Source organism: Artemia sp. Qi Xiang Cuo, chromosome 1 (assembly GCF_049724085.1).
Source record: "Artemia sp. Qi Xiang Cuo chromosome 1, ASM4972408v1, whole genome shotgun sequence".
Classification (NCBI taxonomy): Eukaryota; Metazoa; Arthropoda; class Branchiopoda; order Anostraca; family Artemiidae; genus Artemia; species Artemia sp. Qi Xiang Cuo.
In genome coordinates this window covers 102,325,893-102,348,134 of record NC_142794.1, presented here as the reverse complement: position 1 = coordinate 102,348,134, position 22,242 = coordinate 102,325,893, and the positions used below count along the sequence as shown (strand labels likewise).

Here is a 22,242-nt window from a genome sequence, read left to right as displayed (position 1 = left end):
CCATATAATACAGTCTCAAAGTGAGCAAAACTAAACTGTCTTTAAGAGTTCTTTTGTTGCATTATCTTGTTTCGTTTCGTATCGTTTTTTTTTTTTTTTTTTTTTTTTTTTTTTTTTTTTTTTTTTTACGAAAACTTGTACTTTTGTTAGGAATGATTTGGCTCTAATGTATTTAAGCATCAATAGCAAGTTTAATCTCCCATGGGTACTTTGCAAATGTACCTAATAAATAAATGGAACATATAACTTATGGAAATAGGAAAAAATTGAAATATTTGTTGTGTTTGAAACAATATTGCAATCTTATTTAATACACCCCCCCCCCTCCCATTCATGCATCTGTATTCTTTATGGTGGGACTTCACCATATGCAAAAAAAATGTTGCAAAAATGTTAATATACGAAAGTTAATACGCATATGCAAAAAGATTATATGCAAAACATATTGCTATTGAAAATTAAAGGCATTTATTCTGAAGGTGGCAAGTGATTTTGCAGTTTTAGGTAAAATTAATTAACAATGATGCAGTTTAATCCATGTCGTATTCTCTGGAAACTTTGAAATACTATTATAGTCGGACGATATTAAAAATATTACTCCCCCTATCCCCCGAAGTATCCAGATTTGAGATTCGATCCAGGTTTCAGTATTCTTGAGCCTATTGATAATGAATTTGAGACTAATTATAAAACGGTTAGCTCCCCGATCGAAGTATTTTTGGGAGTCCATAACAGTCCACATATTTCTGGGGTGGAGGGGGGAGTGTCATTAGAACATCTAAAAAAATAAGTAATGTCCAAAAATAAAGCAAGAAATAAAGAAAACTGAAATTTTTTCTCTGTTTTTAATCCGTTTCAAAGAAAGAAAACATTGGACCCCTAGCCCCTCCCCTCCTAATGAGGAGTGGCAGATTCTCAAAATCAAAACAATTTGTTTACAAATGTAGAATCAATGTTGAAGCCAATAATTAAAGCAATTGGATGTTAGATAATTCATTCGAATTATCTGGAAGTGGAACCCTTGGCCACAAAACGACATTTATCGATTATTTAAAGAAAACAAGAATTATTCTGAATATTCTTCTAGCAGGAAAAGAACAGCGACTTTTAATTGGCGGGAACACAAATTTTTTAACTCTGATCCTTAGCAGAAGCAGACCAATTAATCTTCCTCGTGAACATATTTTTATTGATTTATTATGGATAATATGAGATTTGTTTCTCATTTAACGCGAGCTTTTATAGATGCTTAGTGCATAAGAAAAAGTCATCTGACCCATTGACAAGGAACCATATATCACGTCTCATTTGTCATAAACAAGTTATTATAGACAGGAGTTTTTCTTTGCCAGCTTCTGCCGAGCACCTTCATTTTGATGAAACTGATGATTCTGTATATTTATAGGTATACATTTGAATAGTTAAGCAGTAAGGTTGAAAAGTTGCATAGATTTCTCACTAAATGGTCGTAATAAATCAGAAAGAGATCTTTTTTGTGACTTTGTAAAAGGCTTCGATAGCCGAAGAATTCAAGCTGCTCTTGTGTCCTTATTCTGGGAGCATTCAGGACAGGGCTGCCATGCCTTTGGGTTTCCCCCACATTGTAAGATTTCAGTTCTCAATGGGATCATACGACTAGTATTGGTATAATTTCTTTATAACATAGAAATCAAATAGAAATCATCTATTATAAATATAATAGTCAATACTGACGCAGTTGCGTAAAGCCCCCCCCTTAATACCTGGATATAATCCTAGCATATGTACAAAAGCTGTCAGTTCTTTTTTTCAAATTAGCATTATTTGTCATTATGAACAAAATGCCATTATGAACATATAAAAAATATTACAAAACCTCAAACTTTTTGTTCATAGCCTGGGGCTACATCAAGGCATTAGGAGAGATTATTTTGCAAGAACCAGGATGAAAAATTTTACCGCGTACTCCCTGCACAAAATAGAAAATTTGCATTACCCCTCCCCCTCTAAAAAGACCCTGAAAGTTTCAACACCAGACGTTTAAACTCTGGTTTCGACTCCAGTCTTGAGACAAAGCACGATAGACTTGTTAAAATATTAAACTCATTAGTTACTTTTTGATGAGTTTTGACAATAAAATCTATATAACCAGAAATCCTGGCTTGCCTTAGGGCTTCAGTATTAATAACTATAGACTTGGCCTAGGCTCTTTGGAGAAGGTTCATGGCCTTACTTTAGACCTTTGAACAAACTGTGCTTCTAATGGCACCCACAGCATCAACGAGATACTCCCTCAGGTTTGCAGCCGGAATGATGTCCTGCTATTCTGGTTGAACGGAGAAGCACAGGTTCCATATTCCCCTTTGGTAAGTCCGACACAGTGTATTTATAGGTCTTCTTTGGCTACGACTTCCTAGTGGCTGGCAACGTAAAGTGAGTTTTGGGAGTATTTAGTGGTCCGAACCGAAAACATGGCCAAATATCTTAATTGTCAAACTATAATGGTCGCATTGATGGTTTCAACCTAGATTAATCTCATCAGCTTACCTACAGTTGGCCTTATTGCACATTTATCTACACATGTATTTCATGCCATCTACTTGTTGCAAAGAAACTTTTATGTCCTTTGGAAACGTCAAACAATAAAGGGTTTGATATATACTTGAAAACAATAAGGTAGCAAGCCAAAAAACTACGGGAATCATTTGAATGGACGGTGCGTCATAGGTTAATAAAAAAAAAGCTCATCAAATACCCTTGCGGTAAGTCAGTAGCCTACTGCGCCAGAGACTTACCTGACTTGCTTCATTACTGTGATAATGAATATCACATAAATTATAAGTCTCTGTCTAACTCCAATAGAAATGTTGACATTCCTTAGATATGATCTTTATCGATCCTGATGACAGTTTTTGAAGAGCATCTTGTGGATGACAGATAGGGTGCATGATGAGGAATTTACAAGAGCCAACGAAAAACTTAAAAATGTAACTCAAGAAGAATGTTGTAAAGACAAATGTTGTGCAAAAATATGGCTCAATTAGAAAATCTTTGACTACGTCATCAAGCTCATTCATAATTTGGGATTTCCAACACATCATTTACCCCAAATATAAACACAGAGAGTCAATGTAAAAAAATAAACCAATAAAGACCAATGAAAACCCAAAATTAGAAAATTAAAGAAAAGAAAAGATGAATAAAATTAGATAAAATACCAAAATTAAAAGAATTAAAACCAAATACATAACAACCAAAAAGCGAGTCATTCACCAATATTCGCGATTTTGTGGCTATGAAACCGGTTTTCTCAGATATCACTTTCAGATCAAGAACTTGGGTGTCCTGAATAATTAACAAGTACCTGGCTCTGGTGTAGCTAGGACTGTTACACCAGAGAGTTGAAATCCAGTATTCGCATTTCTCCCTCGTGCTATTTTCTTTCATTTTTTGCCCAACAAACTGCAAATTCCCTCAAAAGTAATTTAATAGCACTGCGGAGTGCGATAGTAAGCGGAAATGCTGCTCACGGACCAAAGCGTGCACTTGGAAATAAACCAATAACAAATTTGTAAAATACGTTACCGTGTAAATGACTATATGAATTATATGGAGTTCCTCCGATTTTAATTATTTGTGGGGCCGGTTTGTGAAGTTTTAAGGTGTTTGCTCTTTCTTTTACAGCTCATTTTAGTTGTGGAAAATGCGTAATCAGAGTGTGAAAGAATCTCTCAAAAGCAGCACTTTGACGACGGGACAGCCGCATGCAGCTCGCGAGCAGCAGGGTGCTGACTGCTGAGATGAGTGAATCAAACTTCTAAGAATAGATCTATAGTCCAAATTAGGTATAATTTAATAGAATCTGCAGAGGAAGGATTTCATATTTATTGGGATTTCATATATGTAAAATTCATAGATTTTAAATTTACCCTTAAAATTTAAGTTTGCATTCAAATTCCCACGGATTAAAAAATTTTTATCATGCACCAATTCTGCTGAATTTTTCCAATTTCTGGTCTCTCTACCTTTGTAATGTTGTACTTCTATCGCATCTCTGCCTCTACATTTCTCTTCCGGATATATTTTTCTTCTTTTTTTATGATTTTTTTTCTTTTCTTTATGATGATATACCAAAGGTGTTTTTTCGAAATTTAGGGTGGTATTTTTGTTTGTTTCACTTTTTAAATTCCTTTTTCCCTGATTATACTTTACATAAGTCAAAATAACACGTTCCTTATTCCATTGTAACTTCTGAAATATCTAATTTACACAATGGCAAAATTGTTGCGTTATTCTTTAGTTTTAAGTCACATTTTCGTTTGCAATTTAATGTGATTTTTAGCTGTTTCTTGTTCCATGCCTTTTTTTATCTGCTCAGAGTCATTTGCCATCTTATTTAATTTTGCACGTATCATAAATACTAAAAACCAATTTCTCCTTCCTGTTTGTCCTTTACAGACTCACACAGGCTAAACTAACACGTTCCTTCATTCCACTGCAATTTTGCTATGTCTTTTAACCGCTGATCTCGTTGTGCAGCATTTTCGTTTGCAATTCAATGTAATTTTTGCTATTTCTTGTTCTCTATTTTTTTCTTTAGCTGTTCGGAGTCATTTGTCATCTTTTGTAATTTTGCATGCGTCATAGATACTAAAAACGATACAACCACCAGAGGAAAAAACATGATGCAGTTTTTGCTCTTTGAATGTAGGCTATATAAATGTGACGCCACTCACATGAGTTTTTTTCTGGGATGAATTCAATTACTCTTTCCTGTTTATCTTTCACTGACGCTAAAACAACTTCATTCTATCCCGGGGTGGTTAAAACGTTCAGGCGTGAATTCATTTTCTCCATCCTGAGTATCCTCATACTCACGAAGCACAATAACAGTCCTTCATTCCAGTGTGGCTGCTGAGGAAGCAGCCAAGAGAGGAGATCTTACAGCCCTACATCAGATCAAAAGTGACATTTTTGGAAAGAAGCGTACCGTTAACGGCCCAGTTCGGGACCCATCTGGTGTACTCGTGACCGAACCAGCAGCTGTGAATGAGGTATGGGCATCTCACTTTAAAAGACTCCTCAACATAACAGCACCCGATGAGCCACCCGACATTTCCACAGCGCCATCCTTCTCCCTAAACATTAGTGTGGAGCCACCAAGTGCTTTAAAATTCAAGCAGCTGCCAGCAGTTGATGAATGGTAAATCCCCAGGAGAAGACCGTATATAAGCAGAGATGATAAAGGTCTCATTTGCATAAAGTTAGGATAAATTTGCAGCACTAATAACATTCTGGACCGACTTCTTCGCTATAATATGGGAAAAGGAAAAGGTACCAGTTGATTAGAAGCGCAGCATACTAATACACCTGTTCAAAAAGGGTGATGCCACTGTCCCAGGAAACTGGTGAGGAATAAGCTTTTTTTCGGTCCCCGGTAAACTACTGTGTCATGTAATTCTGAGGAAGATCCAAAATGAGCTCAAGCACCTAAGGGATGAACAATACGGGTTCTGCCCGAACCGTTCTCGCACCGATCATATATTTACATTACGAGTCCTCACTGAAGAAAGCCAGGAATGGCATTCAAAGCTTATATTATTTTTATATACTTTGAAAACGCCTTCGACTCTATAGATCGGATAAGTCTGTGGAATATCCTTCTTTATTACGGGATCCCAGGTAAAATCCTCGCAATTATCATAGCTCTTTACGAGGACAGCGAGTGCTGCATCAAGACACCCGAAGGACAAACCCGATACTTTCAAATTCTATCTGGCGTCAAACAAGGCTGTGTACTATCGTCGTTACTGTTCGTGATAATCATCGACTTCATTCTCCGCAACTCCGCGACCGATGGTATCAAACAATTTTTTAGCCGAAGTGACAGTTGGTGACCTAGACTTTGCAGATGACATTACAATGCTACAGTCGTGCAAGCAACGTCTGCAAGAGCTTCTAAACAGGGTCAGCTAAACGGCAAGCCAACTTGGCCTAAGAATAAATTCAAGCAAAACCAAAGCAATGGTGACCACTGATTCCGCACTTCATATCAGATGTGGAAATGAGGATGTTGAACAGGTCGTGCAATTCAGGTACCATGGAATCATAGTGGAGATTATGGGATCAACATTCAAAGAAATAATGACCAGAATAGATCAGGCGAACGCATGGGCGTACGCAGCTTCTTCTCTAGGGGGGAGGGCAGCCAATTCTATGATGAGGGGTGGGGGCTGAAGTTATATTGGCAGTTTAAAAAACATTACATTGCCAGCAAGTTCTATCATACCTATGAAATCTTTATTAATCACCAAAAATCACAAATCATCAATAAGCTTCAGCATTAATCAATCGTCTTGTATTAGAGATAAATCTTTCCAAGACATTATGGATGACTTTCATTCTGTGATTCCAGCTGTTTATTTCCAGCTTTTTCAACCATCTACCTTTTATCAACTGCTTTTTTAACCATCTACCTTTTTTCAACTGCTTTTTCAACCATATCTAGTGTAAATTTGAAGTTCTAGGGGGGCATCTGACCTCCTCTGCCCCCCCCTTCAATACACCCATGGGCGAACGCTGCCTTCAATAGGCCAAAGAGCATATGGAAGTCGAAAAATTGCTCGAACCGGCTTAAGTTATGGCTGTTCAACAGCAACGTCATCCCGGTCCTCCGTTATGCAGCCGAAGTCCGGAGTTTTAACTAACAACAGGAGAAGAGAATCCTTGCATTCGAGAACAATTGTCTTCGAAGAATTTTAAATATTCATTGGTCAGACAGAATCACAAATGAAAAAGTCCGCAAACTTGCCAACCAGCCTCTGGTGACTGATATCATTAGAGCTCGGAGGTGGAGATACTTGGGCCATGTCCTACGAATGCAGGACACTCAGATCCCAAAAGCCACTTTACGTTGGCGCCTAAACGGAAGTCGAAGACGGGGAAGACCTACGAACACTTTGCGACGAACATACCAGTCTGATCTGCGCAGTATCCATGCTTCTCTTCAACCCGATTGGGAAGACATATACGCAGCTGCCCAATTCTGTAAGGATTGGCGAAGTCGCGTGGATGCCCTGGGTGCCTCTGGTGACACAGGCAAATCTAAGGTCTAAGGCAAGGTCATTCTAGTGTGAAGAATCAGCCATTTCAATTGAACTAAGTAATTCGGGCGTGAAGTCAATTCCTCTTTTCTGCTTATCCTTCACAGACTGACGCACGCTAAACCAATACGTTCCTTCATTCCACTGTAACTTCGCTTTGTCTTCTAACATTTTCGCCTTGTGCAACATTTTCGTTTGAAATTCAAAATGATTGTTGCTGTTTCTGGTTCCATGCCCTTTTTTAGCTCTTCAGAGTAATTTGTCACCTTGTGTAATTTTGCATGCGTTATAGATTAAAGAGAGTAGATTGGGTAATATCATACAATTTCAATCAAAACTAAAAGCAAGACATAGTCACCAGTAGTTCATTAAAATAGCAGCAGAGTTCAGGGGAGTCATCAAGACCTGGCTAGAGGGGGGGGGGGGGTCAGCTCATTTTTAGAAGCTAGTTATGTAAAATGCTTTGGTATATTATGACTAAGCTAGCCCTGCCTCCTGAGTTACGAAAGTTTGCATTCAAATACACTTTTCAGCTACGCTATGACTAAAAGGGACCTTTATAGTGTTCCATAATTAAGTCCACACCGTGTTATTCAAGGTTTTGGTGTCCAAACTATCCTAGTTTACAACATACCGTACTTTAAATTCCAATTCTCTTTTAAAAAGGCAGAAGGAAAACTTATATCTATCATAACAATTAAGAAGTTAAGTAGCCTGGAAAATCATCTTTGGAGGGTGTGAAGCGAGTTTAATTAATTTATAAAACATAGTGCTTGAAAAATTGATAGCTTCGTGATTAGTGATTTGTAAATAAAAGCGAAGGATATTGCCATAGCTCTTTAAAATAGTATATAAAGCTTAGATGAAAGTTTTAAATACAGACTATATAATTTTTGTTTTGAGTAATGGAGATTGTAGCATCGTTAGTTTGTTGTGAATAGACAGTGGTACACCCAGGATTTTGATTTTTAAAGAGAGGGTGAAACTACAGAGGGGGTTCAATCGAAAAATTGTAAAAACAGGCGAATCATCTAGAAAATATAAAACACTATAAAAATGCAACAAATTATAGAAATAAAAGAAAAAACTAGATATTACAAGAACGGCCCAAACAAATTTGAGATTCTAGGGGGGCGAAAGCGCAATAGGGCCCCTCTGTACGCGTGCTTAATCAATCGGGATTGACAAATTGTCATAACTAACTGTAAAAAAAAAGTTAAAATACATGCTGAATCATATAAATGGTGAGGCTATTCAAATCCAATCCCAGCAAGAAACACGAAACTGGAAAACTGGTAGACATTCCAAAGAAAGTCATACCCAGACAGAGTTTCGTATTTTGTCTAGCTCTAGAACGTCATATTATATATCCCAAGACAAAAAGGTGCATCTCATATTTTTAGAAAAGGCAAAATAAGCGTTTTAGGCTTTTCGCGGAAAGTATTTGTTTCTTCAAGAATTTCAACGAGAAAAATGTATAAAATCACACTGTTTACCGATGTTTTTAAGCTAAATGATTGAAAGAATGGAGTGCATTATTTTCATTTGCAAGAATCAAAGTTAATTATTTTGTTAGGCTTAATGCACTTTGGCACTGAACCCTCTAATCTACAGTGCTTAAAATTTTGCTAATTTAACAGTCGCTAATATTGCTTGTTAGTTAATTATATTTATTTATTTATATTGTATATATTTTCTATTTTAATTAAATTATGTTATTAAGTTAGTTATTTTATATTAAGTCAATTAATTTTCAAAATAACATTAGGTTATTTGTATTAGTTATGTTCAATTAGTTCAATCGTAAATAAATCGACAATATTTAATTGCATCAATTAGACACAATTTTTATTGGATTTTTAATTTTATATTCCATTGCTGGGTAGCTTCCATTTGGCAAATAATCCAAACAATTACGTTGGCCAGTCTGCAATTTGATGCACTGAAGATTTATTTGTCCAGATCATGGTTTGCCTCCCCCGCCCCCAATGAAAAATATACACAGCTAAACATTAAACTTCTCTAAACTACTATTACTGCGAACTCGTCGCGCCAAAAGCCCATTTGAAGTCAACACAGCACAAAGTCGTGTCAGTTTATCGGCTATACTTACCTCAAGAGTCAACATCTCCCTCTGTGAGGAAGAAAGTCTTTTTATTGTTATATGTGAGCCAAAGGGCCCTTAGGTCTCAGGTGCCGCTTCAAACGTTACGTTTGGCATAAAGGTATCTTTCTGATTTTTAAACTTTTTGTTGAATGAAGTGTTCAATATCCTCTTTCGTTTTAGGAACGCCAATATATAGATATAATTGTTTTACTGGAGTTCTTTTCTTTTTTCAAAGGCTGAATCAAGAAATTTTAGTGGCCTAAAGCAGGGGTGAATCTCTAGCATTTTTATTGGGGGGGGGCAAGAGGGGTCCATATCTGGATAGTCAAAGTGCATGGGATGTATAATTATTTTTCTCCATCTTATTGGGGGGGGGGCAACTGCCCCCCTTGACACCCCCAACCGACGCCCCTTGCCTAAAGCATGGGGAAGGAGTGATATTGTTGATACCAAGGAAGATTTTCCTAGAAGAAACGGAACTAAAAATACAAACAAGTGTATTTTTTCTGCTTTACTTTTCCTTTTCTAAAACTTTTCTGTTTTAGGAGGTAGTTCTTTTGACCGAATCACAAAGGAAACATTTCCCCTGCACCCCCACAGGCAGGATCGGTCGATAGGAACATACAGAGGGGGCACATCTGGACCCATGCTCCTAAAATCTTCTGAGCTTGACGATTTCCCCTTTAATTTCGTATTTAACTTAGTATGATTACCTTATTTTCGGCATTATTTCAAATTCACCCCTCCACTCCCAAAAAGCATAATTTGCACATGACTGGTAGTAGGTGTCTTACCTTCCCTAAGAGTGACCATATAATAAGAAGCTAAGCTTGGAAGACTAGGCCCTCTTGAGTTGACGCCAACCACTTGAAAGCTATAAACAGTGTAGGGGAGGAGTCCAGAGACTTGATAGCTAGTTCCATTGTTGTCGGTGGCGAGACCCTTTTCGCTCCATTCTCCATCTTCTCCTTCCCTGAAAAAAACAAAAATATTTTGAAAATTTGTTTCCGGGGAATATTGAGATAATGGAAAGTTTTCTCCTCAGAAAAATAAACAATACACATTAATGTATTTCCTTCCCGAACAGTGCTGCTAGCTGAATTCAAAAATTATACGTATGACATGTTCTTGCCAACGGAAGTCGGGTTCCGTACAGGGACGTCGTTTCGGGGGGGGGGGGGGGCAGTTACCCCTCCCGATAATTGGAGGAAAAACTATTATAGCCCATGCCCCTTGACTATCCGGATATGGACTCCTCTTGCCCCCCCCCCTAATGAAAATGCTAGAGCTACTCCCCTGGTTCCCTAGAAACATAACTCTTATGACAATGATTCTCGTCCTAAACTTGGAACTTTCACCCTCTGGAAGTTTCTGAATAGAACAAGAGAATCAAGATCTTGCTTTTTCGAAGATCTTTCCACTTTTTTCTAAAATTATAAAAATTCCATTATAATAACGATTTTTGATAAGTAACTTTGAAGTTAATGAATGTTCTGCATTTGAAATCGGCAAACTGTTATTTGATTTACAATGTGTTTTCATAATTCCGTTTTTAGTTTCATTTACTATTTTCTCTCCGCCAGTTCGATCTATAGCGCATGACGAATAAATTAAGCATTTTTAATCGAACAAAGTATTTCTGTTAATTATTATTCTGTTATTTCTGTTAATTTCTGTTAATTTATTGTTATTTCTGTTAATCTGTTCTGATACTTAAATTTTGTCTGTGGTTGTCATTTTCCTTTCTTGGTATTCGTTTTGCGTAAATGTTATTTGTGTTCCCCTATGTTGCAAATCATTGGGACTTTTAGGGGGCGAGGGTGTTAGTTTATTCTTCATTATGTGTTTAAATAAAAAAATATTGAAATGTTGAATTTTATTAAGGGGTTACTCTGTTTTGATGCTAAATTAACATAGTTTGTTTGAAAACTATACCCAGTTACCTAAACCCCCTTCAAAATTTCTGTTCAACTCGTAAAAACGTAAAAAATGCATATAAACGAATTTTGATGCGTTTTTAAAAGTTTTTTATGTAATCCCCCCCCTGAACAAATATCCTGGATACGCCCTTGCCAATAACTGTAACTGCAAACTATACCTATTAGCTCAGATATAGTTGACACCTATACATTGTACCCACACTACATTACCATGAACGGTATGCAAACATTTCATCTCCTAAACTTGACCATTTCCGCGCTCCTTTTGCCAACATGCTGCACGTGCAGCAGATTAATTAAAAGAAAACTTGCTAATGCTGAAGAGCAAAAATGTTAAAAGTAAAACATTTCTTTTATTCCAAATAAAGCAACGTCGCCATAAATGGGCCATAATAATGTATGCACAGTAAGATTTCGGCAAAACGCTGTTAGTAATCATCCAATTTTTTCGGTCTTTTTTGATTTAATTAAAAAGCTTTTCATCTTATTTCCGCTCCTGGTTTCGCCTTCTTTGTTGATTAATGACCTAATTTTATATTCATATTCCACAGTCGTTTATCTTGAAAAGAACGGAGTAGCTTGAAAGCAAATATATTCGTTGCTGCTATCTATTTTTAGCAACAGGTGAAATTTATTGGTTGATATTTACTTGAGAAAAATTTATTATTGAAAACAAACACGCACACAAGAGAAGGGGTACTTACGTGCAAGGCCCCCAACCCCGAAATATTTGTCCAATTCGTAAAAAACGTAACCAAAATGAACATAAAACAAATTTGTGATGCGTTTCTTACAGTTTATTTGTACCCCCCTCCCAAAAAAATTTATTGTGTACCCCCCCCCCCAACCCACCCACCCCGAAAAATCCTGGATACGGCCATGATTACGTGTTATCCCGACCACACTCAAGAAGTGAAGTTATCATAATGAAATATACCAAAATCTGATAAAAATATAATACCTTAGTAACAAAATTATGGAAACTACAAGAGAGAATTATGGAAGCAGGTCGCCTAAAACCCATTATATTAAATACCTAACCAATTATAACCAAACTCCGAAGAAGGCCTTCGCCCAGGCATAAGAATAGGAGCGGAGGATCTTATGGCCGGTGCTTATCATACCCCTAAAGTCTATATTTTTTGCAATTTATCCCTCAATGCCTTTAATGATTTTCGCTCAAACGATTTGCCGGTATTTTGGTCTTTATTCCATCCCCCTACCGGCTTACTGTGCCCCAGTCCAAAAAATCTTCATTATCTCCAGATAATTTCCTATATATTTTTTATTTAGTTCGCTCAGTTTATGTTTTTTTTAGGAAAAAATCATCATTTTACGTCTAACACCTATACCTTCTGAAGACCAGAATGTCATTTACACTCGACTGAAAACAAATATTTCGAGCAGTGTTCTTTTTTATGTCATAAAATCAACGAAAAAGAAACAAAATTCCCATAATAACCCAGATTACTAAAAAGAACTCATTAAATGCAGATTGACAATTTAAACTCCCAGTTTTGGCAATATCTGTTCTTTTCGAGTTGGACTTGATTATTTACTGCAATTTCAGTTTGTTATGGCTTCTATTTATCTATTGATAGCAATTTATGCTCGTTTTACGCTTGAATTATTATTTAACTTTGTTTCCGCTCGTCTTTAGTCTAACGTAGGTCTTTACTTTTTGGTGAAAAACTTCTTTTAAAGAATTTTTTTTTAATTTCTGTTCGTTTTCAGTTGACACACTTTTACTATTGATTAATAAAAGCAATATTTGTAACGCTTTTTTTGGCTTTTTTCCTGGACAGTCATGATTTTTGCTTGCGATTTATATTTTCGAGAGTTTTACAATAAATTTCAATAAAAGTTGTGCTATAGCACTTTGGATTGACGATTAAGGGGAACATTATTCAAGTAAATGGAATACAAATCTGCACAAACTTTCCTGAAATGTTGCATAAATGCTCTCTTGATATGTTTGGAGCAGATAGCGCCTGTTGATTTAGTTCAACATCCTCCTCAAGATTCCCTAAAATATTTAAACGAATGTTCTATTCTGTTTATGAGATGTTGCATCTATGCCATTTTGACAGCCATGATGCTCTTAAACTCTTTTGATTTGCTTTAGTAGTTGTAGTTTGATTTAGACCCATCGTAATATCCTCAGCTGTTCAACTCATACAAATTTCAATCCATTAAAACCCCAACCTGCATAAAATTTGACCCGAAAAACTCGACCCAGGCAGAATTCAGCCAATGTAAAATTCCATTAGGTACTTATGCATTATAACTAAACCAGCGCTATACACGAAAGAAGTCAAGTTTGGTTAATGCTAATGAAATAAAATAGGATGAATATATAATGGTTAAGAGACAAATTTGGGCTATATATTTGCACTCTAGCGGGGGGGGGGTGGTTAAGCAGAGCATATATTAAAAACGTAACCTAACCTTGGTACCTTCCCCCCCCCCTAAACCCCAAAAAAACAATCGTTTAAATATTGTAAACTCAATGAGAAACAACACTTTGCCATCATTTTATCTAGCAAATACCCGTTTGTGTGGTTTTCTGTCTGGTTTCCTTGTACAGTCTATAGCGCTGGTTTAGTTATAATGCATAAGTACCTTCCATTATGCTTGTTTGGCCCTTCAGGTTACTTTCGAAACGCTAAAAGCAAAATTTTTTCAACTTCGATACATGCAGCAATAATAATTACAGAATAAAATTATTTTCAAGTTGAAGAATAAATTATACTGAACTAAATCACCAGAAAATACGGAGATTTAGGACTGATAAAACAATATTTTTGAATCCGGGAATATTTCATTGTGCCACAGTTCTCGAGAAGCATTTTCTGATTTTTTTTTTTTTTTTGCTGCAAAATTTGTGTGTCTTTTCAAATCTACAGCTGCCTCAGAACTTAAATATCATCTAACCATGTTTATAAAGTCAATTAAATTTTCATTTCATTTCTTAATTAAATTTAATTTTGTTATTTGGCCATCCAAGACTTCTTGGCAATTCTGTCAACTCTGTCTGTCTCTGGCCATCCAAGACTTCTGGCAATTCTGTTTGTCTCAAATGGGGCGACAAAAGATCACAAGAAAATATCTAAATGAAGTAGGAATTTCATAGAAGGGATTAGGGAGTGGAGCTCTGATTTGAGTTGGGTGGAGGAGCAGCGTGTGTAGCTGTTCTGACAGCGGGTCAGGGTTGCCAACCGTAACGCGAAACCGCTATTGTAGCACTTTTTATCGTATGTAGCAGTGTAGCAAGTGCTCAGGGTGGCTAAAATAGCACGAAAGTGCTATTTTATCACTGTTACAGTCAATTTTTTACTATAGCAACGACAATTGCAGTGTAGCACGCAAATTTGAGCAATTTTAGCACTTAAAGAACTGACCGTGGTGGCAACCCTGCAGCGGGTAGCTTATTGCTCTGATGAATTGTCAACAATAATAATACATATTCGCTTGTTACTGCATTTATTTGAAAAAAGGAGGTATCAGAAGAGAAGGGCAAGGGAAAGATCTCTCCCTGGATAGCCAGAAATAAGCCTATAAAAAACTAAATTTATATCATATCAAACCGAAAATATTGACTATCAGCTAGCAAGAACATCTTTAAGTCTTTAACACCCCCCCCCCCCACTCTTATGCAGTCGCACTTATGGACTGCAGAATATTATCCAGGCATGCAAACAGGATTTTTTAAGGGAGGTAGCATTTTGGAACGGCAAAGCTAAAAAATAAATAAATAAACAGGTGGATTATAGAGATAAGATAAAATTTATTACAAAAAGCCTGTGGGCTATAGTAACACATAATACAGTCTACAAACAAAGCTCAGGAAAAAAATACAACTTTAGATAATAAAAATCAAAAAAGAAAAAAGAACAACAAAACGACAAAAAAGAAACATATCGAGGTTGAACAAATTAACCAACAAACACTAATAATAATAAAATTCAAATCCTAAAAACAGTAACAGGCTATTCCCTCAAAAATGATTCCCTATGCTTAATCCCTAAACGAAGAAAGTTACACAACTGTTTAATAGCACATGTGTTCCTCTCAGCCATCCGCTCAATTAACCAGCATTCACTCCCAAACACTCGTCCAAAACATTCATTCCGCAACTCAGACAGCAGCTGTCTCTTCACACTCAGATACAAAATGAAATAAGTTCTCAATCACACGTCCGCACATAGGGCAAAAATAATGGCCAGCCGCCAGCCTAAACTTTCACAAAAATTTCCTTCTCTCACCTAAATCCAAACTATCCACTCTTACCAACAACAAATTCTTCAAATCCTCTTTATTCAAACCAAATTTAAAATAAACCTCCTCCTCCCCCCCCCCAACAGTCTTTGGCTTTGGAGTAAAACCTTAAAGACATAGATCGGTCCTTATGAGCTTGCCACTCTTGGATTTCTTGGTAATTTAGGGTTCGCTGGATTTCCTTCCATGCTGAAACGGTTTCACCCATAGGGCCTGTTCCTTCATTCCACATCTCCAAAAGTCCACAAAGGTCCAGTATTTTCTTGACCTGATTTGGCCAAGAATCATGTCTACCGTTCTTCAAGCTCTCCAAATAAGCTGACTTAAGAAGCCGAACTCTAGGTAGCCTAATTATCTTCTCCCAGAATTTTACCATTCTAACCAATCTAACACTCCTTAAAGTGAAAAGCCCCAAATCTCCTTTCAGTACCACTGAACTAAATGAATCCTTCAAGCCAAAAATTCTCTTAAAACATTTTAGCTGAACTACTTCTAGCTTAGCTGCTTTAGCAAAACCCCAAACCTCAGAGCCCCAATGTAGACTAGAAAAAATTAAAATGTGAACGATTGTATAGACATTGAAATTACGTGGTGGGACTCAGGCTCAAAGGAGCCCCTCTCGTCTACGTCAGTCCTGTGCCATAATTATTTTCTGTCATTCCAACAGATTGTTCAAAATAGACCTACGCAGGAGTTGACAAGTTTAACCCCCATCGCATACCAGGTTTCTAGGGTACTATTCTAGTACCCTAGTACAGAGGGGAAGGTTTCTAGTAGAGAGTTTCTAGGTTTCTAGTACAGAGGGGAAGAGGGAAGTCTTAAGCCCATCTCCGCTCGAACTTTGGGTATTTTCAAAATAATTTTCATAAATCTCGTATTCTCAAAATAATATGCCCATTTTTGTCACTATTGCCCCCCCCCCCTAAAAAACTAGAACACTTGTCTGGCGCCATTGGCAAAGAGTATAAATTTATTGGTCATCTCAAATATCAGTGGCAAGAACCTGCTGTGAAATAACGAGCATAAAAATTCATCACATTGAAACGCTAATATCAAAGATTAACATATGAAAACGCAGAAAGCTATCGATTATTTGGGCAACAGCGGCACCTATTAATGCAGTAAATTAAACAATGAAATTTTACTGACAGCTCCCTTTTGTCTGAAAGCAAGAGAACAAATTGACCATAAATAGACTTCATTGTTCCATAGCTTATTAATCAATTTTGAAAGGTTAAAAGGTAAAATTCTTTAACCTGGGATTTTCAAGAGTAAAAACTACGATAAAAGTTGCAAGATGTATGGTGCTCAAACTAAATAATCACAGTTGTCAAGATAGGCAGCCATATGTACTGATAGAAAAGAAAGCAAAGATCAATTATTTGAAGCAAGGCCGTATCCAGTGGGGGGTGTTGGAGGTTTGTCCCGCCCCCCGAAATGTTTGTCCGTCTCGTAAAAAACGAAACAAAAATGAATATAAACAAATTTTTGATACGTTTTTTAAAGTTTCTTTTTGTATACCCTCCCCAAAACAAATTCTTTGGTAACCTCCCCCCCCCCCGAAAAGAATCTTGGATACCGCCCTGATTTGAAGGCATAGCACACCTCCCTTCTGAAACAAGTTCACCTCATGGAAAGTTCAAAATAAATAAAAAATCAGAATAACAGCTATAATAATAATGAGAGTTAAAAATCAAGAGGTTACCAACGTTTCACCACCAGATTTTACCGGAGTACCGGCGCATTTCTAAACCCATGCACGTCTTGAAACGCTTGGGATAGTTCTGCCACGCTTGGCACGCGCCACTTCATGCACGTGATTTCTGAAAGCCAGTGGCCCCTCTTAAAAATTAATACTAAATAATAATAATCAATCATTTATCTCTAAATTTGCCACCTAAAGTAATAAAAAGAAAAAGCCTAAGGTAAATTATTTAGGAGCAGTCACATCACACCCATGTTCTCAAACAAAGGTCGACTAATAAAAGCTTTATAAAAGGCCAAAGTAAAAACTTTCTTAGATTAATAATTGAGAAGTGCCTGAGTTATCAAACACCTTTGATGGTATACCAGACAAATACATTAAAGTGATTAGTGATATGTACGAGAATAACACTGCTGCGGTTAAGGTAGGAAATAAGGTTAGCAGCTGGTTTTGTTAAATCAGGAGTAAAGAAGGGTTTTGTTCTATCCCGCTTTACATATATAATCTTAATGGACTTTGTCTTAAGGAGAACTGGAAAGGGAATGGGAGACCACGGAATCAAATGGGGAGGAAAAGCTCTCCTGGACTTATGCTAATGATTTAAGCATCCTAGATGAAAGTACGAGCAAAATGAATGAACTTTTAGAGGTTTTGCGAGTTCAAGGTTCTAGAATAGGCTTGAAAATAAATGTTATCAGGATTAAGTCATTAAGGCAAGGAATAAGTGAAGATGAAAAGGTGACGCTGTGTAACGAAATGCTTGATCTAGCGAACAGCTCTACCTATCATGGTAACACTATTAGTAGAGGTGGTGAGGGCAATAAAGACTTTAAAAGTAAAAATCGTGATCTTCGGGGTCGTTTTTCACAGTTAAAAAAAAAGTTTGGAAGAATCGGAAGATAAGTTTATAAACCAATATTAGAATATTGGAAGCTACAGTGACGAGAGTGGTCAAATCTGGTTCTGAAGCGCGGGCACTCCGATAAACGGATGAATGTTAGCTGGACTTTTTCTAAAGAAGTTACCTACGGATTATTTTCGGTACCCGGCTGACTGACCGTATTTCAAACAGTAGGCTCTACGAAAAGCGTGCTTGAATCCCGCTTTCTAGGGCTATAACAAGAGATGGGTTGAGATGACCAGGGCATGTTCTGCGGATGAAGGATGACAAATTGCCAAAGATTGTCCTTTTTGGCCATCCGCCTTGGGCTAAACGGAAAGCAGGTCGTCCGTGGTTGGGGAGGATGTGATAAAGAAAGATGTAAAGGAAATGGGAACTTCCTAGGATTGCGTAAAGAGGGAGGCTTTGAATTGACTTGGATGGAGGAGGAGCGAGCCTAGCTGTGTTGGCATCAGGCGGCTTGGTGCTGCAGTGAGTTGTTAGGATTAGTAGTAGTAGTAACATATTCATATAATATCTTAAACTGTTAAACTATAATATCTCAAAACCGAGATACAATACCAGAAAGTCCCGTCTCGAAAAACGACCAAGGATCCCACATAAAAGACTGAATAACACATTTCCATTTCTTCACCTTAAAGAATCCTTGAATTTTGACGACGTTGACACAAAATAATTGTATAGCATGGTTTTTGCATCTATAAGCTTTGTAGGAGGGAGGGGTAAGAAAATTTGTCAAGGGGGTAGAGAACTTTTTCGATGGTGGGGGATGGGACAGGAATCCCTTGGCTTGAGCCTCAAAGGGCACAGTACAAAAATTGTCTTTTCTTAATGCGGGAATCCACATTAAAATTTATTATTTTTTAATGTATGAGCGAAAAGTTTATAATTTGAAATTTTTAGTGACTTTTTTTTTCCACCGAACAGAACATTTAAGACTAAATGGAATCTATTGTCGACACGTTTGAGAAAATGTACGGTATAGTCGGCAAGCCATTGATACAACTGAAGTAGAGGGGAAGGGGACGTTCAGTGCAGGTCTTAGCTTCTAATACCAAGACGCACTGCTATACTTGACAGATTCATTTGCATTGACCTACAAAGAAATTAGCCCCCGTGGCTCAGTTTTAGCTCCAAGCCTCCCTGGGGGCCGTTTGGCCCCCAATGTACGGTATTGTAGGCAAGCCATAAATACAACTGCAGTAGAAGAGAAGGGGAACGTTGAGTGCAGGTCTTAACTTCTAATACCCAAGACGCACTGCTATACTTGACAGATTCATTTGCGTTGACCTACAAAGAAATTAGCCCCTGTACCTCAGTTTTAGATCCAAGCCTCCCTGGGGGCCACTTGGAGCGCTAGCCCCTTTCATTCGACCCATGCACTACTGGCAATTTATTCCTTCCGTTCCTGTAACTTCATGGGTGTTAGCTAGAGATTCTTTACAAAGGCATGGGATTTCCCCCTAGCATTCAATACCCCCCTTCTCTCTGGTTGAGTCCATGACCAGAGTCATATCCAGGTTTTTGTTTCGAGGGGGGGGTCGAAGAGATTTACAAAAAAATTATAAACGCATCAAAAATGTGTTTTATGCATTTTTGTTACGTTTTTACGAGTCGGACAAACATTTAGGGGGGAGGGTTTAAATACCTATCCCCCCTCCTGGATAAGGCCATGTCCAGGACCCAATCCATCTCGAAAGAGTCCTGTGTATAGACTATAGTGACTGCGTGTATCATTAATTTGACAACCCTCGTAGAATATTAAAAAACATAAAACCTTTAGAAATTTACAAGTTTTCTTTTCCCTATTTTCATGACTGCAATAATTTCGTTTCTTAAAGCAAACTCAAATGAACATCAAAACATTTAAACTTTTTTGTTGTAACTTATAGCCATAAAAGAGAAAACCTGTTAAAACTAATTCAGTTTTGACAGAATTTCCCCTTTTATTGATACGCTGTATTTTCTTATTCCGTGGCCCCTAGTCTGGATAACGTAGATATTATGCGCTGGTTTTTGACATGATCTCTAGCGGGGGAAAAGAGAACAGAAAGCTGGTGACTTGACACATTAATAAATAAAAGCACTGATTTATAGTGGTTTTAGCAACTTTCTGAAAAGAAACTTCGAAAAATGACTCCAGGGAACATTAGGCGACTGTTTTATTTTTTCTGTTTTCAAGTATCAAGGAAATTGAAAATAAAATCTGGTTATTTGAACCGAAAACTTAAAACAATATATACATTTACTTATAAAAGTTAGGCAAAATGGAAGATCTAATTTTTAGTGAGAAATGCCTTCATATGCAGTTCGGCAGTTTTGGTAGTAGCGGAAACCAAATTTAAAAACTATCCTAGTTTAAAAACTGTTCACCCTAGTTTAAAAAATAGGGTGAACAGGAAAACAAATGAATATAAACATGCAGCATCAAACAGCTCAAGAAGTTTCTGATTTCTCTTAAAGGTGTAGCGCTGTCTTTAAGATTCCGCAGATTATTAATGTTTGAATTTTTACCGATGGTGTTGCTTTAAACGAGGGGTGGCCGACTCCAAGAAATTATGTACACCAGGTGGCACGTTCCAAGAGTACCAAGCATGGTGGAAAACAGTTCCGCCTCGCTTGGCACAGTTCCACCACAGTTGCAATGTGCACCACAGATTTACAGAGTTGTTCCTAGGGTAGGTGGCGCCAGGGGCAAAATTAATTACAGCCCCTCCCCCCTCCCCCGACATAAATATAAGTAAAAAAATCTGAATTAAAGTGAAAAATTGGATCAATGTGGGCCATTCCCCGGCCCCCCCCCCCTAGTCACCACGCCCATGGAAACTGCCCCGCTTGCCCCCCTAGAAACGGTTCTGCATATGTATACCAGATGTCAGGAAATCAACCACGCTTGGGCTTTAGATTCAACTATCCTTCCACTCTTGGTGCACCTATGATCATTAAATATAATCATTTACATATGATGTTTATCTCAATCCTTCGGAATTCTTCTATCTCCGTCGCTGTTAGAAACCTTAAAGTCCAGCAAGGACAATGATCATAAGTGAACTATACCAGGTCAAAGCATGAAAATGGAAAATATAAAGCGAAGACACTGGCATTGGAATCTATTTGATGTTATCGAGGCAAAAATTCCACTCTGTGATGGTATTTGTAAACTAAATTTGCTAGTTTCCTCTATGAAGGACTAGAACTGCATTGTCTCCTGAAGTCATTTTGGCAACTCACTAAAGACTCTTTTAAAGCTCTTCACGCTTTTAAGGTTTTTTACTTCTTGGAGGTGTCCACCTGATTCAGTCTAGGGGTCAAGAAAAAGTGGGGAAACATTTGCTACTTTCTAGTCTGCAAGGTTTAGACAACATACATTCTAATTTTTCTCAGCAATGTCGCAGAAGGCGAGGTTGTATGATTGGGTTACTAACCTACGCGCACAGTTCTATTATCACACTTTGTATAAGACTATCGGCCCTGCTAAATCAAATGATGATGGAAAAGAAACTGCTTCATGTTTCCTTTGCAATTTATTTCGAGGGAGTTCCAATTCCAATCGCCCTATTTTTCTTTTTTCTTTTTAGGTAATGTGTTTCGATTTGGGACAAAAAAAAAATAAATGGTACTTCTGAAGCCGCATAAATTGGACATTGCTAGTTTCCAACCTGTCAGGCTGAGACCGCATCTACATCCTAACTATTTCTCAGCAATTCCTTAGCAGGCAAAGTTTTACGAGGGAATACTCATCTGTCAACAGCTGAGTAATTTGCGAATTCTTAACGACCACACTTTGCATAAGATTATGATGGATAATACTAACCTGGTGTAAATTGCATAGTGGGTGATTGGACTGTTATGGGTGTGCAAACCGGGCGCCCAAGAAAGGTTGACGGTTCTTGAAGTGAAGGATTGGATGAGTGGACGGCCTGGAGGGTCTGGAACATCTGAAAGAAGAAACAATGTTTAATAGAAAATCCCTAACAACACTCATGTGTCGACGAATATTCGACGATTTTACTCTACAAATTTACAAATCTATAAATTAACAAATGTGTAAAATCTATAAATTTATCTTCCTTCGATTCTCTTTTTGTTTCTATTTCAATGGCTATAAAGAAAAAAGCAACGAACAAAAAATATTTTAACGCCAAAAGTAATATACAATCAAGGTTTTTTATCTACATAATCATCTTGACGATTGAGGCATTTGTGTATCTTTGACCGAGCTTCGTAAT

General features: G+C 37.3%; 1 protein-coding gene across 1 annotated transcript in view; it reads right to left on the bottom strand.

Moving 5' to 3' along the window:
* Ptp99A (Protein tyrosine phosphatase 99A) overlaps nt 1-22,242 on the bottom strand; it is a 179,333-nt gene that overhangs the window by 62,387 nt on the left and 94,704 nt on the right. Inside the window, exons 7-8 of the mRNA XM_089088211.1 lie at nt 21,828-21,951; nt 9,984-10,162 (exon numbers count right to left, since the gene is read on the bottom strand). Of these exons, the coding sequence (XP_088944337.1) occupies nt 9,984-10,162; nt 21,828-21,951 (303 nt within the window). The remainder of the gene's footprint in view (nt 1-9,983; nt 10,163-21,827; nt 21,952-22,242) is intronic.